The following is a 22,028-nucleotide window of genomic DNA, read 5'->3' as shown; positions in this document are numbered from 1 at the left end:
CTTGAGCGTCATTGAATGGCTAGATGGGGCCAAGAAAAGCTGAGCCTACCTCAGGGTGTGTCTGTGTTTACATCCAAGTCAGTGCCAAGAACATATGCAGTAAACATTCAGATGACTTGTGTACATTTACTTATAATCCAGTGGGAGCACATATGGTTGGATGTTGTGATACGTCCTCGAATCCAAAGTTGACATGATTAGGTGTTGAGTAACGTGTCCAAAAAGACAGGTGCCACAGTTCCATTCTTCATGTAATACTGTAATACATCACATTGTTTTCTGAAGTGCTGTCGGGCAACTAGCTGTGGAGAACTAAATATTCTGTGCTCTCGTGTTGGTTTGATCCAGAATGATGAGCAGAAGCAAAGGAATCCATGACTGAATAACATTTTTGCTGGTGATTTGAATTTTTGTCAATTAAATGAGAATCATGTGAGTGCCATTTTGGTTCTTTGGCTATTACAAAGCTTTATGTTATGTTAGATATCATTAGTGGGGACTGTGGGGGAGCAGAGGGTGCAGAGCAGCAGGCATGGAGATTAAGACGTCCTGCTGTGGATCATGATTGCTTTTGTCAGCCATCCCTGTTCAACCGCAACACCCCACCCACCCACCCACTCCTCAATGCCTCCCTTGTTTTTTTACCTCTCATTTACTTGCATTGGGTTCAGCCACTCTCTATCTCATTCCAATCTGACTCCCCTCTTCTGTTATAATTTTTTCTTTTTCTTACTCTCTCCCTCTTGGCACTGGTCAAGGAACAGCACATCAGCCTGACACATTTACCAAAAAAAAAAATCAGCAACACCTCTCTAATATCTGTTGCCGTCTGGCAGTGTGAGCAGCAAATAGGTGCTGTGTTTGCATGTGTCTGGAACATTTCACTGCGCTACTGTCTCCCTGTGTTGTTGCTGTCCATGCCAAGATACCAACAGGATACTCATGCCCTATTGGCAGACAGGAAAGAGAATATTTGCCAGTTCAATGAATCTGCCAATTAACAAAGTCAAAGTTGGGCTTTGTGCTGAGAGTTCATGCAGTTTCATATCAATCATGCCAAGCTCTCTCCACCCCACCCTCATCCCCAACCCCACCCACCCTCCGCCTTCACCCCTCTGTCAAACCAGATGAGAAATTAATGAAATATATTCCACTCATGTTCAGCACAGAATGATAACTGGGCTTTTTTTCTCTGTTTTACGCCAATGTTTACTCACAGCTGCGGGCACACGCCGTTGACATGAATGGCAACCAGGTGGAAAACCCAATTGATCTGTACATCTATGTCATCGACATGAACGACAACAGGCCGGAGTTTCAGAACCAAGTGTACAACGGCTCAGTAGCTGAAGGGTCCAAACCAGGTAAGTTATTGATGCTCGCTCTCCAAACCTCTGCAGGTCTACACCTGCAGATTAAGGATAAAACACAGATGTTTGAATTTAAACTACAATTTATGTACATAATTATGTTATAATATATATAATTGAATATGACTCATCCATCCATTAATATCTCAAATGTAAAGCTGTCATCAAAAGACCTAGAAGAAGCATATGACAGGGTGCCAAGGGAGGAATTCTGGAGGAAGTCTGGAGTGACAGAGAAGTATGTTAGACTGGTGCAGGACATGTATGCTAGCTGTGAGACAGTGGTGAGGTGTGCTGTAGGTATAACAGAAGTTCAAGGTGGAGGTGGGACTTCGTTAGGGATCAGCTCTGAGCCTCTTGAGAGGTGGAGTATGCTCTGTAAAAGGAAGGAATGAAAGCTAGTTTCAGCAAGACAAAGTATATTTCTGTGAATGAGAGGAACCCAGGCGGAGCAGTGAGGCTACAGGGAGTGGAGATCGAGAAGTTGGAGGATTTCAAGTACTTAGGGTCAACAGTCCAGAGCTATGGAGAGTACGAGCAGGTTAAATTGGATGGAGAAAAGTGTCAGGGATGCTATGTGATAGAAGATTATCAGCCAGAATGAAAGGGAAGGTGTACAAGACGGTGGTGAGACCAGCAATTTTGTATGGTCTGGTAACAGTGACAATGACGAAAAGACAGGAGGCAGAGCTGGAGGTCACAAATATGAAGATGTTAAGGTTCTCTTTGGGAGCGAAGAGGATGGATAGGATCAGGAATGAGTTGATTAGAGGGACTGAACATGTTAGATGTTTTGGAGAGAAGGTCAGAGAAGCCAGACTGAGATGGTTCGGCTAAGTACAGAGGAGGAGCAATTGGTAGATGGATGATGATATTGGAGCTGCCAGGCAGGAAGCCCGGAGGACGATTTATGGACATAGTGAGAGAGGATATAAGAGTAGCTGGTGTGAGAAAGGGGGGCACAGAGAATAGGGTTAGATGGAGAAGGTTGATTCGCTATGGTGAGACCTGAAGGGAAAAGCTGAGAGGAGAAGAGGAAGAAAGAAGAGGTAAGGCTGTCATCAAAATCTAATTTTAGTTTAATGTATAATAGATTGAGGTCAGAGTCAATTAAAACAAGTAATTTATTCAATTTGAAGTTGTGTAATTAAGAAAAATGAATGTCATTTCAGTATTTGACATGAGAAAAAAATGTATCTTGTGTGGTATTCGGCGAGGAAATGACGACAGAGCTTCGAAGTCATGAATGAGTCCAATTTTAATCCATGAGCACCAACAACTCATTGGTGAACTTCTGGAGGTGAATATATACCCGGCTTAAACCACGCCCCAGATCCAATGGGGTGAGAGGCCACGCCCCTTGGTGTACGCCACAAGTCCCCCCCAAACACCCAGAAGGGACCCTGGAACACAACTAGTCCCTCACGGGAGGCTGATCAGCCTGCAATAATGGCTGCAATGACCCGTGGTCAAAACTGCGGGGGGCGCTGGACCCTGGACCTGTGGAGGGGTCCTGGATGGAAGGTGACCTGGGGAATCTGGTGAGAAAACAGAACTTCTCCAGCCACCCTGTGAGCCGTCTTCAGCCAATTTAGCAAACCCATTCTCTACGCCCGCCCAGGTCTAGCACAAAACTCTTAGCCTCCACCTCAAGAACCTGGAACAGCCCGTCGTATGGGGGGACGAAGGGCGAGCGGTGAGTTTCTTGTCACACAAAGACAAACCAGGCCGTAGGTACAAAACATCGTGGGAAACAGTGGTGAACGGGGCCTGGAAACCAAGGGCAGGGAGGCCCAACAGACCGGGACGGAGAGCAGATCTCACAGACAAAAATGCACACAAAACCCTGAGTGGCTGGCCAAGAACCAGTTTAGCAGGTGATGCGTTGAGGTTGTCCCAGCATAACCCACAGTAAAAGATCCACCCAGTTGCAGTCCAAAAGTGCAGTCCACAGCATCACCTTGAGGGACCGGTGGGACCGTTCACACAAGCCATTTGCCTGATGCAGTTGTACGGCTTACCATAGCACCCAATGACCCAACTAGTGCGAACCAAAACTGCGGACCGAAGTCTGAAGTAGTGTCGGATGGGGTGCTGAAATGAGCAACCCAGGAAGACAGAAGCGCCCTGTACACTCCTGAGGTCGTTGTAAAGGATAGCGGAACAACCTCCAGCCACCTGGTGGTCCGATCAACCATGGTGACCAAATGCGTAAAACCATGCAAGGGAGGCAGAGAGCCTACCAGGTTTAATGTACATGGTCAAAACGCCTGTCAGGAATCAGGAAATGGCTCAAAGGCTGCTCTAATCTTAGCACGCTGGCATGCTGTACAGGAATGCCAGGCCAGACAAACCTAGAGCTCACCAATTTTATCAATGCCAGGAACCCCGGGTGCAGGAGGAAGTTCACCAAGTCTAAAGCATGCCAACACCAAGTCACCAGAACCTGTGGGCAGGGATGGCCAGTACAGATGTCACAGAGGAGAGCAGGGCCACCTTGCTGCACCACTACCTCCAGCTTGAAGCCCGTATACGTCAACTTCAGGGCAAATATGTCCAAGTCAGTGGGCTGGTCGGCAGCCATAGCCGAAAAGTCCATTCTGTCATGCACAAACAAGCGCACATGACAGGCAATCCGGAACCGGTTTAGACTTCCCTGCCACATGCCGAATTTCTGTCGTAACTGGCCGCAAGTTGTTACTACTGGTGGGCGGACCACATGTAAGCCACCTTGGACATGATGAAAGTTATCGTCTTGTGATCCACGTGAATGAGCTGCCTTCCAGAAGAAAATGGAAATGACACGTCACCAGATACAGGGCCAGCAACTCTGTCAAAAATGCTATACTTGCGTTCACTATTTCAGTGTTTGCAGCTAAATAACGCAAGGGGTTGCCCCGCATTCACCACCCGTTGTTTGACTATGGCCCCAACGACAATGTCAGACACGTTGGTCGTTGTCAGGGTCTCGCACACCTGGGTCAAATTGGTAATCAGCCCAGCTGCCGCTAATTACCCGGTCCCATAAAGAGCAGCGGCACGCTCTGCTCTGGGCCGGGGAATTCGCGAGGGATCGAGAGGGCTCGAAGGAAGGAGCGACTGGAGGTCCCAGGGCTGAAGGATTGTGGGCCCCTTCCTGTAACCCTGCCTGGGGCCCCTTCTGGAGACCCTTCCTGAGATCCTGCCCTGACCCTTTCGGTAACCCTGCCTGGGACCCTTCCTGGGGCCCTGCCTGCAACCCTGCCTGAGACACCCTACCTACCTAAATAAAAGAGCTCCAACCCTGATTTCAGCCTTGGTGGTGTGGTTCCCATTCCAAGTCCGCCCCCCAGCGGCCCATGACAGTCGTCATTGCTGGGTGAGAAGGACTGCATCAGCCAAGGCATGCTTTGCCCCGTCAAAAGCCTGAACCCATTCCGAAGTTCAGTCGACTGAGTCGCTGTGTCCGCATGGACCGCAAAGCCCCATACAGTGGCTGATGGAGGTGGGCAGCATGAGGGAGGAAGATAGATTCACCATGCCCAAGAATTTCTGCAATGCCTTGACTGAAGCCAGGCAGGGAAATAACCACCTGCACCTTTGCAGGCAACAGAACTGTGCCATGCAGTGAAAGGAATAATTGTAATAAATAAAGTCAATCACCAACAGCCCGAACTGACACTTTGCAGGGTTCACTATAAGACTGTGTTGTCCAGACAATGGAAAACCTGAGTCATGTGCTCCAGATGCTACACACCCAATGGGCTGGCCATCAAGATAGACGAACACAAAACCAAGGTCAAGCAGTTCTAAGTCCATGAGCCTCGGCAAACCAAAAGGGATGTGCAGGAGCTCGAAAAGTCCAAATAGGGTGATCACCTCAGTCTTGGGTACATCCTCCGTGCGCACAGGCACTAGTGATAACCACACACCAGGTCCACCTTAGGGGCGCCATGGGGGGCCATGACCCGTCGGCCTTGGGTTGGGTACCATGTAAAGGGGGAAGCCCCCAGCTGCTGGACTATCCCCAAATGCCTCATCGTGGCAAAATCCTCCTTCGCAGTTGCCAACTTGGCCGCATCTAGGCGCCACTCCATCACAAAAATGGGCTGCCCCACCGTGGGAATGAAGTGTTCCACGCCATGCCTAGTAGCCCCGGTGGAAAATGTGAGAGTTGTAAGCGATGGAAAATCCGCCACCAAACTTTGGTATACCTCCTTCGATGCTAAGTAGTTAGCGTGAGTGCCCTGTCCCTTGTCTCACACAAATAGTGGCGAATGATATGGCGTCAAATTTTGGCGTAAATGTTGGTTTGTGACTTCCACAAGCAGACCATCGGCACACAGAAAATCTGTGCCAATGATAGGGGCTATGATGGATGCAATCACGAAATCCCACCGAAAACAGAAGCCGCCCAAACAAACAAACACTGACCGCAAAACGCAGGTGGCTATAGAGGACCTGTTTGAGGCTCTCAGTAGTAGGCCGTTGCCTCTGGCCTGAATATCTGCTCGCATTTTGGGGAGAAGGCTCTTCTGCGAGCCAGAGTCTACCAGGAATTTTAGTCCATACCTTCAGTCTGTGATGGACAGCAGCCAGGTGTGTCCGCTGGCGCCCTTGGCTGCTACTGAGAGCTGGCTCTGCCATTTTCCAGCACTCCCGAACGAGCACGGGGAAAAGCAACGCCACACCTAGCTGCCAAATCTCTAGTGGAAGAAACAGAGGTCAGCCTCTGCAGCCACGAGGGCCACCGCAGTTGAATCCGTTACTCACGGCTTCATCTGTGGGGACTCCTGCACGACACTTTCAATGGTGCACTGCTTGGTTGCCAGTAGATCACAGTCTGCTTCCTCTGCCAGACCCTTCAGTTGCCAGTAGCCAGACACTAGGAGTTCAACAAGATCGCATGCACTGGAGGTAGAAGTTGGCGCAAGTAAACATGTAGGAATAGGAACCCACTGCCGTCAGACCAGCACCAGCATACTATCCATAAGCATACAATCCATAATGATATCCGCTCTGTGTCAGCACATTGTATCTCCCATGGGAGGCCGAGCAACAGTTCCATGACTCGCCTTGTGGTCCACTGGTCCAGTGCCGCGACGACCAAAAAGCAACTGTCATCATCTGAAAAAATTCCACTTATGTGGAATTTTTTCAGATGATGACACATTCTGAAACCAGATTCCACATTCTGAAACCAGACAGCCAGATCGCTATGCTTGAATTCCGGCAGCCGGAGAGTTATGATGGGCAGGGCTGGCTGAGCGAGTTGGTGCGACGTGGCCGAGGCAGAGTTGCACACTTCCTCGGGCTTGGGGACAACCTGCTTCCTCTCGGTGCGAAACAGGAACTCTTGACGCACTTCTTGGGCCCGCGACCCTGCATCTGGCCAAACTGCTTGGCCTGAGGAAAATGGACAATGGCACCACCGTAGTACCGAAAGGGTATATATATGTTGCTTGACTATGATGTCGCACAGGTACCTGCCTGAGTTGGTCAGGTTCTTGGGGTCAAGAAAGTAGCAGACCCTTCTCAGATGTCTCTCAGGCTGCGTCACATCAGGGTCACCAATGTGGTGCTTGTCAAGGAAATTATGACGTAGTCTCAATGTTGTGAATGAGTCCAACTTTAATCCATGAGCACCAACAACAACTCACTAGTGAACTTCCAGGGGTGAGTATGTCCCAGGCTTAAACCACACTCCCCAGCCCCAAGTCCTGTGGGGTGAGAGGCCATGCCCCTTAGTGTCCACCACAGTTTGTTTGATGAATAAATAAATATACATGACCTTAAACTTGAGAATCAGTCTACAGCACAGATCAATAGATAAAAAAGCATTAGTGTGGCTCTTTTCAAAGGGACCTGTTTTTTTCTCCTCTATCCACATACAGCTGCTGGATTTCTTTTGCAATTTTTCTCTCTGAATGGCAGTTCATAATTCTAATCAACTAAATGAATCTGCATTGCCTTCTGTTACCCCTTATCATCTACCACAGAGGAGAGAGTAGTGGACAGTCCACACTGATGCATCTTGCTGGTGAACTGGTCAATTTATCCAACGTGTGCTTGGACTTTTTGTTTGTTTGAACCCCAACTTGTGGTCTAGTGTTGACACACTTTGCTTGCTCGTATTCGTAAAGCTGTTTTATTCCTCTGCAATTAAAATTTAAAAAATAAAAAATTTAGTTAAAATTACTGACCTACTCCCTCATACAAAGTTAACATTACCGACCTTCATGCTTGTACAAAGTTGACATGACTAACCTGCATTCTAATACAAAGTTAACATTGCCAATCCTTGTGCAAGCACAAAGTTAATAATGCAGACCTGCATGCTAGCCCGAAGATGTTTCGAACTGAGGTGGTAACAGAGGGTGGAGTTGACATGCTCCTTCCCGCATTAAGTCCAAGCAACAGCTTTTCTGTTTTTACTTGCATCTGAAAGTGTCTTACATTTAAATTTCCCTCCAACCAGCATCATCACATCAGCCCAGTCGGGTCCATCATGTTTTCACACCATGCATTGGTGAAATCTGTCCCCTTGGAACTTGTGCACTAAGTAATTTTCCACAGTGCAATTTAAAGTGCATCCATTTGTTTAGTGCGTTATTTTTTTCCATAATAAGTAATCCATTAAAATGAACGTGCCCATCTCAGTCCTAAAAATAGAAAGATTGAAAGATTGAAAGATTGAAAGCCTGTAGTGTTTTTGTCCGTTTGCTACTGCGGTGATGCTGCAGTGGGCCTTTGAAAAAGACTTTTTCTTTGTTTCAAGGCTGAATGGCTGCTCCATCCTGGATGTGCAATCACCAATAAGTATTATTCATCTCCATGGTTCAGCACTACAACCAATATTTACAATTAGCACATATCTTCGCTTTAGTTTTTTTTTGCTCCAAGAAGTTGAAAAAGGAAAAAACCCTCCCACATGAATCCCTGCTGTCCTGTTTGTTTCGTTGATGTTGTGACAATGGAGTTGGCATGTATGCAAACTATACAAAGCAACAACGTTTGCTTTTTGTGATTTGAGAGAAACTAAACATGAAGTCTTGTCACTTTGTGTTACAGGAAGATGAAATCAGCTCAAAGTGCTGTCATTGACATTTCAGAGGCTGAGATGCATTTAAGCCACAAATACTTTTGAATACAATCCTGTTGGTTAGCAATACACCAACCGTATTTTCCAGACTATATACTCTGGAGCGACTTATGTGTGAAATTTTTAACACATTATTATCGGTACCGATATATAATTTCACATGTTATTTTCACATTGAATCGCAAGAGGGCGCTATGGGCCTGTGATAATAATTTCAACATTAACGAAGAACTTAACAAAAACGGCTCCTGAAAAGGAAATCGTATTCTGCTGATTACAAGCTGCAAGTAGTAAAATATGCAGCCGAAAACAGTAATCGAGCTGCAGAGAGAAAGTTTGGAGTTAGCAAGAAGCTTGTAAGAGACTGGCGAAAAGTGGAGGTAACTCTAACTGAAATGAAGACAACAAAAAAAGCCAATCGCGGGCTAAAAGCTAGGTGGCCACAGCTAGAGGAACGAATGCGCCGTGCAACTTTCGTAGAAGTCATTGAATGGATCGAAAAAGCATGGGCTTCGGTGACAACCGAAACTATTCTGGCAGGATTCAGAAAGGCTGGAATAGTTGGAACTGGAAGTGACGATGAGTCTGACGTAAGTGACGTAGAAGAGGAAGTGCCGCATCTTCTACCTCCGGAGTTAGCGGAGTTGATGAGAAGTGACACCGAGGATGAAGATTTCATGGGATTTTAGTTTCCGGGTATTTGGAGTGACACGGATGGTTTTGGGAAACTTCTTATCATGTTATTTATGCTAGAGTTATCGGAATAACTGTTAGTATGTTATATTAACATACCACGCACTTTCTCAGTTGTGTCATGTGATGTAAGCATATCGTTCAGCCTGTTGTTGCCTCTATTCTATTTTTATTTTGAACTGTTTGTCATTTAAATTTTGAATGACATGTCTGTTCTTGTTGTTGTATTTTATTAAATTAATCCCTCCCCCAAAATGCGACTTATACTCCAGTGCAACTTATGTATGTTTTTTTTCGTTCTTTATTATGGATTTTTGGCTGCTGCGACGTATAATCCGGAGCGACGTATGTCCGAAAAATACGGTATATATATTACATTGGCAGGTCTGTGGGAAGATTAAGGTGTAAGGTGTATACTTCAAGCTTTATAAATATTCTCGAGGGAGATTAATCAAATTTCCACAACATGCGTGTGCCTACCGAACATCGGTCTGTTATTGGCCTTCAGAAATGTTTGTTTCTGTCACAAAGTCTGCTCCTTGGCTGACCTGCTGGGGGAAAGTTAATTCAAATCTGATTCAATCATTATCTCTTCTCAGCCCCACACTGAATTGGCTCTGAAGTTAAGCTGTTTGGGTTTCTTTTCCCCACAAAGCCAGGCATCACAATAAAACTTCCCTTTAGCCTATGAAACCTTCAACCCTCTATAAGCTAAACTGAAAAGACACCATGTTTCAGAAAGATCCACTCCAGTGCTGATATTACAGGCACTTATTGACTGGCAATTATTCCTTGAAAATCAGGAAAACGCCCTGCCTCTTTGTTTTAACTTTGCCTGAAACCACGACTCGTGGAGTCACCTCATGTTTTCAGATTTTGTGTAGGCTTTTTCGATTCAGACAAGGTTGGGTTTTCGAGATATTGGTTTTACAAAATGTTGGCAGAATGTATCATTATCAGATTCTATAGAGCATGTAGAGATGTAGAACCCTTCCTCGGAATCAGGAACAGAGTTGTGGTCAGCACAAAGTTGAGGAGACTGGAGATGAATGTACAAGCAGCTCTCTTGTCTCGACTGGAAGAAGTCTTGTTCTAACAATCCTACCCCGAGGACTCGTGTTTGTCTTCACAGCGTCCAGATATTGTTCAACTGCAAGGTTTAATCTCAGGGGGATTTGTAAACAATGCATGTGTATGTGCGCACGCCCGTGTCTGTGTTTATGTGTGTTGCTCCTCAGCAGAGCGTGGGCCTACATACAGAGCACCTAATTAGAGAGGCCAACCAGACATTCAGAAGCTGTCTTCATTTTTCGGTCTAGCACTGTTTGCTTGGTTTCAATTGAGCGCATGAGACGACAAATGTCTTTGAATTGAATGTTGTTCTGAAGGGAATGAAATCGCTGAGACAAATTAGCAGAAACTTTGCACAACATTATTACTCTTCTCTTCAATGAGAAATTATTACCTTTTTGTATTAAAACAAAGGGATGGGTTTTAAGAGTTTGATATGAAAATAGATTTTTATTTATTTACTTAAGGTCAGCAGAAAAGCACATCTGCTGAGTCAGTGTTCTCTGTATGGTGGATTTTAATTAGAAAAACAGGGTTCAAAGCATGGCTTCAAAGCAGAGCTACACAAGATCCTTTTTTCAAACAAACCTTTGTCTTTTTTCATAAAAAGCATTTAAACTTTAAAAAAGATATCTCTTCCCGTTCTAAGAGCCAATAATGAACCAGGACAAGCCTAGCCTGGCTATTTGCTGTATATTAGAATAAACGGTGTTTCCTACCCAACCTAATTGCTTGCACTGCGTCAGTCATGTTAGTAAATCTGGGTATTGTCCAGACACTTCCTTGTGTGATTCTTTGGTGCCTGCATTCTTAGTTGTTGAAATTATACATGGATCTTTGGCTTCTCTGATTTGGATCCATTTCAATCAAGCATTTAAACATGATTTATGACACTGAGGAAACAGAACTGTTCCCTGTGTGGCTGCTGTAGCTGGTCAGAAATGTCTTTAGAAACTAATAATAAAAGTGATGCAGGCAGCCAAATATATATCCAACAGACTAGCTCATGATGGGATAAATAACCAACTGAATAACATCGGTGCAGTGTCAGCAGGATCCTTGTCCACAGGGGAGCGCAAATGAGGAGCAGCTCCAACTCCTCATTCCTGTGAACAAGGATCCCCAAACACTCAAACATCCTTATTATCACACTGGTTACTGGTTTCTCAAAAAGTGTGTGCTTCACACCTTGTAGGTCTCTTTCAATGTAATGATTTACACAGCCCCTTTCAAAACAAATTATGTATGATTTAAATTCCCCACTGGGTGAGAAAACTCAGTAGATAAGCATTAATCACAGTTCCTGGTAAAAAAAAATAAAATTACAGAACTCAGTTGATTTACTTGAGAATTGAAGACTGGTGTCAAAAGACTTAAGAGGAGTTTTTTTTTTACTTTCAATGCCAGGATTCAGCTTTTAGAAACCATATGATTAACGCACTTCATCTTCAATGTCAACATTCCAGTGCTATTGAAATTCTTCAAATTTTTCAAATGTGTTATGTTATGAACATTTTTTTATAAAAACACATGATTATCTTGTCAAGCAGAGAAATTTTTGGAATGGCTTTCCTATGTTGCAAGTGAGGGAAGATGCGTTAAATATGTCTGCGACCTCACTTATCAAAGGTTTCCTGAAGCATTCCAGTTCTAAAGGTGATGTGAAAGCCATCAAAAAGTAACATCTACAGGGAGCCAAACTGATCACCGCTGATTTAAAACAGCTTCATTTGTCACTTCCCGGCATTAGCCCTCAAAGCACCAAAGTGAACCTTTGACTAAACGAGAATGCCATCCTATTCATTTGGCACTACAAGTGACCGAGGAATGAAAATTGATAATGCAAATCTGGTGAAGTTCTAAGTGTGCAAATATAGATTAATCAGGGATAGCAGTTGAGGTGCAGTGATTCAATCAGTGACACAGGTGTTTCACAAAGGTATCCTTATATGGAAGTGAAAGTAGAACTTCAACCAGTCTGATGATTCCTACCTTGTGCCGTAGTCTCTTCTTATAGAAGAGTTATGTGGTGGTAATTGATCTTAGTGTTTATTATCTATCAAGTGGTGGGTAAGGTGCTGAGTTTATCCTTCAAGACAGAGTTAGAAACTATGTGGTCTTTCAAACTGTGTGAGTTTAATCAAGGGAGACCTCTACCCTCGATCCTCAAACTGGGATCCAGAAGCTTGTAGGCTATTACCTATATCTCCCAAGAAGACTTGTCATTTAAGAATCCTCTTGCTCCATGTTATGGGGTAAAGTTATCAAAGATGTAAAAGTAGACCCATGGAGGCAAAGAGCAATAGAAATAGTGCTCCATTTGGAATCACAATAATTTCTGCATGGTTACTGTATAAATGAAGATTCATTAACTCTTACAAACACAAGTTAAAAATGAGAAAACCAAGCCTGCAGTATTCAGACTTTAGGCCAGTCCAGGGGTTCATTGCCAAAATCTTTTTGGAATTTGTGTTATTTGATCCCTTTTGTGCTTCTTTTGACACAATGCTGACACACGAATAATGAGGAAAAAACCTTTCTGATACATGGCAGCACGGTGGCATGGTGGTTAGTATTAACATCTCGCAGCAAGAGGGTCCCTGGCTCAATCCAAATCATCGGCCATTCTTCGGGGATTCTCCATGACTTTATCCCCGTGTCTGCATGGGTTTCCTCTGGGTTCCCCCTTTTCTCCCCCAATCCAAAAACAAGCCGCAGGTTCATTGGGGACCCTAAATTGCTGTAATGTGTGACTGAGGGATTGAATGATTTTAACTTTGTGCATGAAATGGATGATATAGTAAATGGTTGCATGTCTCTTTCTGGCCCTGTGATTGACTGCTCTAGGGTGCACCGTGCCTCTCACTCAATGATAGCTGGGATTGGCACCATCACCCCCTGAGCGTCCCTGCACATAAGACAAATGAATTCATCAATTTACTAAAGTTTCTAGCTAGGTACAGTGGTGTTATCCAGCAACTGGATTCTGATCTGTTGGTGCTGAAGCTTCAGCCACCAGCCAAAACTGAAACAAGGATAGTAAGGTCCACCATGGTATGATATTAAGATTTTACTCTAGCTGAATTACTATAATTACTCTGGAAAATTAGGGGAGAGGGTCATTTTCACCAAAGTTCAGCACATTGAAATGCTGTTTTGACTGAACTTAATTCAAACATTAAGGCAAAGAGAACGGACATCAGGATCATTGAGATGCTTCACAAAGGAAATCATAGCAAATTTCCAGAGCAATGGTTTTCAGAATGTCAAAGGATGAGACAGAAAAAGCAATATGCATTTTCTATTAACATTGCATTCAGTGTATAATTTGCCTGGAGAGTATTATGAGGACAACATTTAAATCAAGAAGGCTTGTTGCTGACAAGAAATTGTCCAAATTATTAATCCATGTAAATAATTCTTTCACTTCTGGTATTTCCCCTCTCGTCTTTGCAAAAGCTAAGAATAAGACAGCCATGAAAATATATGCTGTCAGACCTCCAGGGGTACTTCAGTGTCTAACCATTGACTTTATCACTCACCATATGGAAACCTGTCACTTATGATTGCCTGTGTTGGATTGGACCGTGGTTCTCCTGGCGTGAAGCTTAATGAGGGATGAATCGAATTACCTAAGCGATACATTTGCTTGTAAAGTCAGCCTCCACTATGATCACGTAGCCTTGTAACGTCTTCTTCCTCTTGTCCTGCTCTGATCCTCAAGATAAGCTTTACTTTTCCCTCATTGATTATCATCCTATTATGCGCCCATGCCACAGATCCTCATTCCACTGATGTCTCTTTGCATTTACTGGTCCCTTTCAAACCCTCTCACCTCTTCTCTCTAAACACACTTTCCTCTTCTTCCTCCTCCTCTTTGTAACCCCTCCCTCCCCACCATCCTATATCTGTTTTCACCATCTCCTTGTTAGTACTACTCTTTTTACCTCCCAATCCATTGTCTCAATCTCCCCTATAATTAGGGGGCAGATGGTGACTCTGGTGGACTAATGTTAAGTGATCTCGACCCACATAAGCAAAATGGGCAGCGACATGCAAGCCTGCCACCAGTTAAATTTTCAGCTCCAGCGATTTTGGTGGAAAAGCAATTAGGATTTGAAATTAGCGTTCAAATTAAAAAGGAATTAAACAGACTTGCAGATTAACCCCTTCAGGCATGGCCGCCTCTATTCCATTCTGATGTTGAGGAGTGTGTTTCACTGAAATGAAAGGTAGATGAGGTGACACGATATTCATCAGGCCACCTTTTTGCCAGATAGGATAGGAAATGTCAAGTAAATCGAAACCAGGGGACAATCAGTAGATCTAACTGCTTTTCTTCATTCTGACTTTTCTTGGACTGTCTCTTTTCCTTGCTGGACAAAGCGGCATGTCCTGCTTTAAAACTTAATGAAGTTTGAAATAGAATTCGAATCTACTATTATCCTGTCCATGCAGGGCTGTCCCTGGATTGATTGTGCCATCGAGACCCAATTACGGGGATGACGACACCTGTAACGGCTCAAACCCTCAGGTGACTGCCCAATCTCGAATCCAGCAGCTCTATACTGAGTCTTTGACCTTTATATTTGATTCAGGAGTTAGTGTTGCAAGAATAGACTTCCTTTTTTCTGCTGTCCACCAAAGTGAGCATGTTTGCGATCCTCTTTCCTAAATATTTCAACTGAGGGCGATGTTAGAATTGAACTTTATAGACTGGGGCTCGGCCCAGCCCATGGACAGTACTAGCAAAGTTAAGTATAACTAAAACTTGAAGAACTTGGTAGAAAACCCATCAAAATATGATTTTAGTTGGTCAAAACTTTAAATACTTTTAGATGAAACACTATATGCTTACATGAAACAATTCTATAAGATCACCACCTACCTTATTATTAAATGACCATATGTCACAACTGATAAGTTGACCACAGAGGAGAAACCAGTAAAAACACAGACCCATAAATGTGGACGGCAGTCACAGATTCCCCAGGGAAAACTAACAAGCGCCCCATGTTTTAATTGGAAGATGCTGGAGTGCAGCCAAAATGCGATAATGTGACACCAAACACCAAAAAAATTTTTCATACAAGAAAATTTGATTTGATTTTCTGTTTTATATATCACAAAACATATCAATGAAGTAATGATGTAAAAAAATCTGACAAAAAAAAAAACAAAAATAAATTTTGTTTAGTTATAAGCATTTAATTTTGCCAATTTGCACTTGGTTCCCCACTTCCTGTTTTCCTCTCAGCTTTTATATCCCTGTCTCCCTTCTGATCATGTTTTACCTTTAATACGTGTTTAGGTGTATATATGGAGATCCCTTCAGAGTATATCTGTTCAGTTGCAGCAGCTTAGAAAAGATAGCCTACGGAAAGACATTTTCACTGTATCACAGATATGTGTGAGAGAAAGGATGATTCTCCCTACGCACACACACGCACACACACGCACACATACACACACACACACACACACACATACACACACGGGCACACACAAAGCACATACACGCGCACACACACAAACACACACATTTTCAGCCAAAAAGCATTTGTAACTGCTTGGCCTCATTTGTGAGTCCAAATGGACAAACTTGCAAATCAATAATCCTGCTCAAACATGGACACACCATATGACACACACATGTATAAACACAGTGACGCAAAACCCTCAGCCTTATACATGTTTGTTCCACCAAAGCGTATTATATTGACTGCACCAAACCTTAATGGAACTCTAGAATGTTTTTCATCAAAGGGATAGGTTTTATTTTTCCTTAAAAGAGAGGCAAGTTCCATCAATTTGACTGCGTGATTTATGTCCCTACATTGTAATTGTAGGCCCACGTCTGCACACTAATACCACTACTAACTTTCCATGTTTATCAATGATTCTACGGCAAATAGGGAGCGAGAATCAAAGCATTAAGGGCAGCCATTGTGCCACAAAAGGCTGAATTAATGGATAGTGGAAATGGCAGAAGACCTACTGCTGCTCATTATTAAATGGACCCCGCAGAGGTGGGAACATTGCCCTGCTTGCTCTGCTACAAACATAGGACAATAGAGTTTTATCTAACAGCTTTGGTTTTGTGCTTTTGGTACGCTATAAGAACTTTCAATCTTAAAGTTGACTAAATAGCAGACAATAGTTTGAAAGATCTCAGTGGCTTCTTTTGGTCTTTCTTTGTTTCTCTAATTGACCATAGTGCTTATCTCGCTCATTGTCTAACCTTTTTGTCCATTTGTCTACAGGTTCGTCTGTGATGCAGGTGACAGCCAGCGACTCAGATGACTCCACCACAGCTAATGGCATGGTCCGCTATCGCATCCTCTCACAGACGCCCCACAGCCCTATCCCGAACATGTTCACGATCAACAGTGAGACCGGAGACATAGTTACAGTGGCAGCTGGCTTGGACAGAGAGGTGAGATTAATTTGCCTGATGTTTTTGTTCCTGGTTCAGTCACTTTCAGCTTTTACACTTCAAGTTGGCCATGAGGACGTGGGTTTAGGTGAATACATCTAAGATTTTATTAGGCCAAACCCAACTTTCTAACTTGATCAGTCAAAGCCAAACAGAAACAGCGCAGTTATATTTATTGTTGTTACATTGGTTGGGCTGGAAGACAAAATTTCTGATGCAATGATGTAGTATAATTACTTGATGCCACAACCAAATTAAATAGAAATGTAATGGAAAATCCCCAAAAGGAAAAAAGAAAAAAATTCATGTTTTTTACTTTCAGGGTTGTCAAACAATAGGGAAAAAAATGTCTGATTACTGTCTTTTTTTTCTTAATTGACAAGAGTGTGTGAATAAAGTAATCCAGTGCAGTGTGCACTCACTGAGATGAGAGAGATATTAATTTTGTGTTTTAAAACAGAAATTAAAATTAAGAGGGCCCTGGTCACACAGTGGTGGCTCTTTCTCTTCCTAACAAGAAGGTCCCTAGTTCCAACAGGGGACTTCTCTGTGTGGAGTTTGCCTGTCCTCCCAGTGAGTACCTCCCCTCCAGGTACTCTGGTTTGTATGTATACACGATATATGTGTGTGACTGAGAGGATTGGAATGGATTGTTGAATGTCTCTATATTATGAATGAGAATGAGAAAGTGAATGGTTGGTTGTCTCTGTATATGGACTTGGGACTGACCGATGACTGGTCCAAGGCCTCTCACTCAATGACAGCTGGAATATGCTTCAGCCCTCACGATGAAAAGTATAGATGATGATAATAGAAAGACTCCCTCTATCACCATCATCATACAATGACACAAAAAAGGGTTTGCAAACAAATATGAACACAAAAGTAAATAGATTTCACTATCTGGCCAAACAAACACCACAAGAGTGACAGTCTTTGGGGGGGAGTTGGAATCACCACCAGTCTCCCGATAAAGAAAAAAAACATGCTTATTAGTACATATACCTGGCAGAGGTAATGAACCACATTAATTACCTCTGCCCTGGCATTTACATAATGCGAGACTGCTCACTGATTTCAATAAGAAAACTAATGGAACAGAGACATTGTTAATGTATGTTATGTTACACAGCTCCTCTGCCAAAATAATAGTCCCATGTATACAGACACACACACCCACAGCTGTGGTACAGGGATGCTTCAAAGCAGCTTTTGTCTCCATGGACAGACATCACACCCGTCAAAGGCATTGTCAGTTAAATAACTGGTTAATTAATATGACTAGATGCTTTCCAGGCTGCACACATGCACAAATGATTTCATATCATCCTGTCTCAGTGTTCTCATTTGAAGATTTGTTTGATGAATTTGCTTTGCCTTAATGGTATCCCAAAAAAAAACACAAATCTACATTTAACCCACTCAATTTCAATTGTTGTTCCAATGTCGTCATAGAACCATATTTATATTTAAAAAGGTAAAGTTATAATAAATTTGTTTCTCTGGTCCAGAGTGGAAAGAATATGAAATATTCTTAAGGCCATATGTGGTGTGGGGATATTAATTGCCCCCTGTCTTGGCACCTGCATGTTGCGGTTTGTCCTAATTGTGTTTGCTTATGCCCCAACAACAGTTCAGACTACCCATCCTTTTAGGGGTTCTTAGAGGAGCTGCTACAGAGCACTCCTGTTGGGGACTCTCTCGTCTTACTGGGGGTCTTCAATGCTCACTTGGGCAGTGATAGCGAGACCTGGAGAGGTCCACCAGCACACCTTATGTTGCAGCTCAATGATCGACTTTGTGGTCATACCATCAAACTTGATGCCACATGTTCTGGACACAGGGGCGAAACTGTCAACGGATTACCTCCCAGTGGTGAGCTGATGTGACCCAAATGTATTGTAAGGGTCTTTTGGGGACGTCTGGCAGAGTCCTATGAGTTTTAACTCCCACCTCCTGCAGAGATTCAACCACGTCCCGGGGGGAAGCAGGGGACATCAAGTCCCATTGGGCGATGCTCCATGCCTACATTGTCGAGGCGGCAGACCGGAGCTGTGGCCGTAATGTTGTTGGTTCCTGTCAAGGCAGTAGCCCCCGAGCCTGTTGATGGACCCCAGCAGTGAGAGATGCTGAAGAAAGAGTCCTACGGAGCCTTTCTGGATTTTGGGGCACCGGAGGCAACCAACAGATACCAGCCTGCCTAGTGGCATGCAGCTATTCTGGTTGCCAAGGCAAAAACTCGGGTGTGGGAGGAGTTTGGTGACGCCATGTAGAACAACTTTGGGAAGTGGCAAGGAGATTCTGGTCCGCCATCCAGCAGCAGTATCCCTTCAACACTGTGTACAGTGAAGATTGTGCGCTGCTGACCTCAACCTGGGACGTTGTGGATCGGTGGAGGGAATACTTCCAAGGTCTCCTCAATCCTGATGACATGCCTTCCCTTGAATAAGAAGAGTTGGGGGACTCTGGGGGGAGTCTATTTCTGAGGTTGAAGTTGCTGAGGTAGTCAGAAAGCAGCTCCTCATTGGTGGGGCCCCAGGGGTGGATAAGATTCGCCCTGGTTTCCTTAGGGCTCTAGTTGTTAATAGTATTGCTGTCCTGGATGGAATGCCAGCTGTGTGAGCTGTGGGCCTTGACTGTAAGAACAAGTCACAGATCCAAGCAGAAAATGACCTTTCTCAACAAGGTGTGCAGGCTCTCCCTTAGAGATAGGATGAGGAGCTCGGCCATCTGGGGAGGGCTCAGAGTAGTCGCTGCTCCTCCACTTGGAGAGGAGCTAGATGAAGTGGCTCTTGCATCTGGTTATGTTGCCTCCGAGACTTCTCCCTTCTGAGGGATTCAGGGCATGTCGAATTGGGAAGACCACAGACAAGCTAGAGGGACTAAGATAAATTTTATTGATCCCCATAGGGGAAATTGCTTTGTCACAGCAGCATAATAGTTATAATGTCAAAAATAAATACAAATATAAACATAAATATAAATATAAATATAGAGACGGTTAAAAGACAGAAGATAGCAAAGCCATCCACCAATAAATAGACAACAGGGAGACAGTGTCAGGTTATAGAATGGACAACAGAATGGAACAGTAAGGGTAAAAAATAGACAACCAGCAAAATCAAACAGGAACAAAACAGCATCCTAAGCATTCAGTTCTGCACTGGGGTGCGATGAACTGTTGGCTGAAGGAGCTGCCCACCAGCCACAGCTCATCATGCAGGGGCTGGAAAGGGTTGGCCAGGATAGCTCCCAGTTTGTCTTTCACTTTCACCACTGCCACCAAAGACAGGCCACCTATGTCTGTGGGCTGGCTTGGGGATGTTTCGGGATTCCCTCCAGGAGAGCTGGTCCAAGTGGCTGGGGAGAGGGAGGTTCGCGTTTCTCTGCTTCTGGGGATCGCTGCCCCCCCGACCCGATCCCCGATAAACGCGGAACACTGGATGGATGGATGGATAGCTGTAATTCAAACGCATCCAGAAGAAAAGAAAATAATTTCACATGGCCAGTGCAATGATATTGGATTTGCAGGCTACAAAGTGACTCAATGTTCAAAAGTAGTAACACTTATTCAGCATTCTTAAATAAGTAAATAAGCATTGCGGCCAGCAATTTCTAGGCTTCCCTTCCATGCAGATTTTGCATCTGAATTTTACTATCATTCCATGGTTGAAAAAAGGGAAAACATGAAAAAAAAGTTCCTTGCATGTTCTCTCATCCAAAAAATGCTACAATTGGATAACATGTTGTTTTTTTCAGAGCAGCCATCCAGGCAGATATAATAGCCTTTCAAATCTAGCACCCCACCACCCATGAGACTGCTCTGTCGTCAGTGCTCTCTCTTGTATCTCATTCACTTGCCGTGGATGTTTGTCAACCCACCACACACACATACACTCACACACACAAACACATAGACACACACACACAAACACATAGACACACACACACACACACACACACACACACACACACACACACACACACACGCATATCACCCCCTTCTCCCTCTTTCATCTTATCCTTCTAATGAGGGAGGTCATGCAGGGTTGACTTGTGTTTATCCCATGCTTCACCAGGTGTCTTTGGGTTATGTATTATCATCTATATCATCTTGCCTCCCTCCTGTCACATGCTCTCGCAAAGGAAGAAACCCCAGTCCCTCTGTGATCCAAGAAATTACAACAGTCAAATTGATAGGAGCATTTAAATTCATATGCCATAATTATGAGGATTATCTCACCCTCTTAACTTAGTTGGGTGATTTTACTACTGACATAAAAAAACATTGAGTGTGTCTCATAATTTTTATATTCCGAGAAGTCTCGCTGGGTCCTTTCGCACTAAACCCAGCCAGGCAACACTTTGGACATTGAAAATAGTTTTTTATCCAAAGTGGCAAGAGGGTATGTTGAGATCAATCATGATTCAAAACTCAAATACAAATCCAGGGTTTTATTGAAAAACAATATCACTGAACTGCTGTACACAGTTGGCACAGCATGACAGGGTGATACATTTGGGGAACAATATAAATGAGTCAAGTGAATTTGTGCCAGCTCGGCCTCCCTATTTCCAGCTCCGTTAATGCAGCAGCAAAAGCAGCTGATGTGAGTGAGGCAAAGCTCATTAATCTGGACACATCAAGCCAAGCCCAGTCCCACCTGCCTCTGATCCTCCCACTAAAACTGGGACACACCTGGGAGTTCATCCACCTGCTGTCAAGGTCATCAACACAAACAGACTCAGACACATGAGCACATGTTCGCGTACACCCCCTATCCATTATGTCTGCTGTTTCAACCTAGTGAACCCAGAATGTAGAGTGGTGAGTAGAAGCAAATATGACAAACATAGAACTTAACACTCCAGAGGTGTCCAAAGTGCAGAATCACAAATACACCATGCAGACACTAACAGTACCTTGTAGCCAAGCATATATTTAAACCTATAAATATAGTTTCCCATGTCTGATCTTCCTGTCAAACTTCAGCTAATTCTTATCCACCACGCTTTTGTCTAATTTGAAAATTCATGTACTAATTAACTGGTCTAGGCTGTAGCAATGAGCAGACTGGAGGTAAACAGAAGTTAGCCTGATTTTGGCTTACCTTTCAAACACCTGAATACCAATGACTCACTCTCCACTCGGAACCACACACTTTCTCTGACCTCAGGTGTAAAACCTGCTCAAGGGATACATTTTCATGCCTCTGCACCAGTGAAGCTTGTGGCAAGAGGTAGTATGTTTATGGGCTTTTTACCTGAACCTAAAACTAAAAATAAATAAATTAATAAACTATTTTTTAGGAACAGCTTGAGTTTATTTAACCCATACTTGGATGTAAAAATTAATAGAGTGGATTTTTGTGATTAA

The 22,028-nt window shown here is 43.8% G+C and overlaps 1 protein-coding gene across 2 annotated transcripts in view; it reads left to right on the top strand.

Moving 5' to 3' along the window:
* Positions 1-22,028, top strand: part of LOC147222109 (cadherin-4-like) — a 237,341-nt gene that overhangs the window by 166,116 nt on the left and 49,197 nt on the right. For both annotated transcript variants that reach the window (XM_086167902.1, XM_086167901.1), the window contains exons 6-7: positions 1,220-1,364; positions 16,479-16,651. In XM_086167902.1, the coding sequence (XP_086024028.1) occupies positions 1,220-1,364; positions 16,479-16,651 (318 nt within the window). The remainder of the gene's footprint in view (positions 1-1,219; positions 1,365-16,478; positions 16,652-22,028) is intronic.

The sequence above is a fragment of the Fistularia commersonii genome, chromosome 21 (assembly GCF_037954325.1).
Source record: "Fistularia commersonii isolate RoL2024-O1a breed Wild chromosome 21, RoL_Fcom_v1.0, whole genome shotgun sequence".
Classification (NCBI taxonomy): domain Eukaryota; kingdom Metazoa; phylum Chordata; class Actinopteri; order Syngnathiformes; family Fistulariidae; genus Fistularia; species Fistularia commersonii.
Note: the sequence above shows the minus strand (reverse complement) of the source record. Positions and strands in the feature narration are given on the sequence as shown.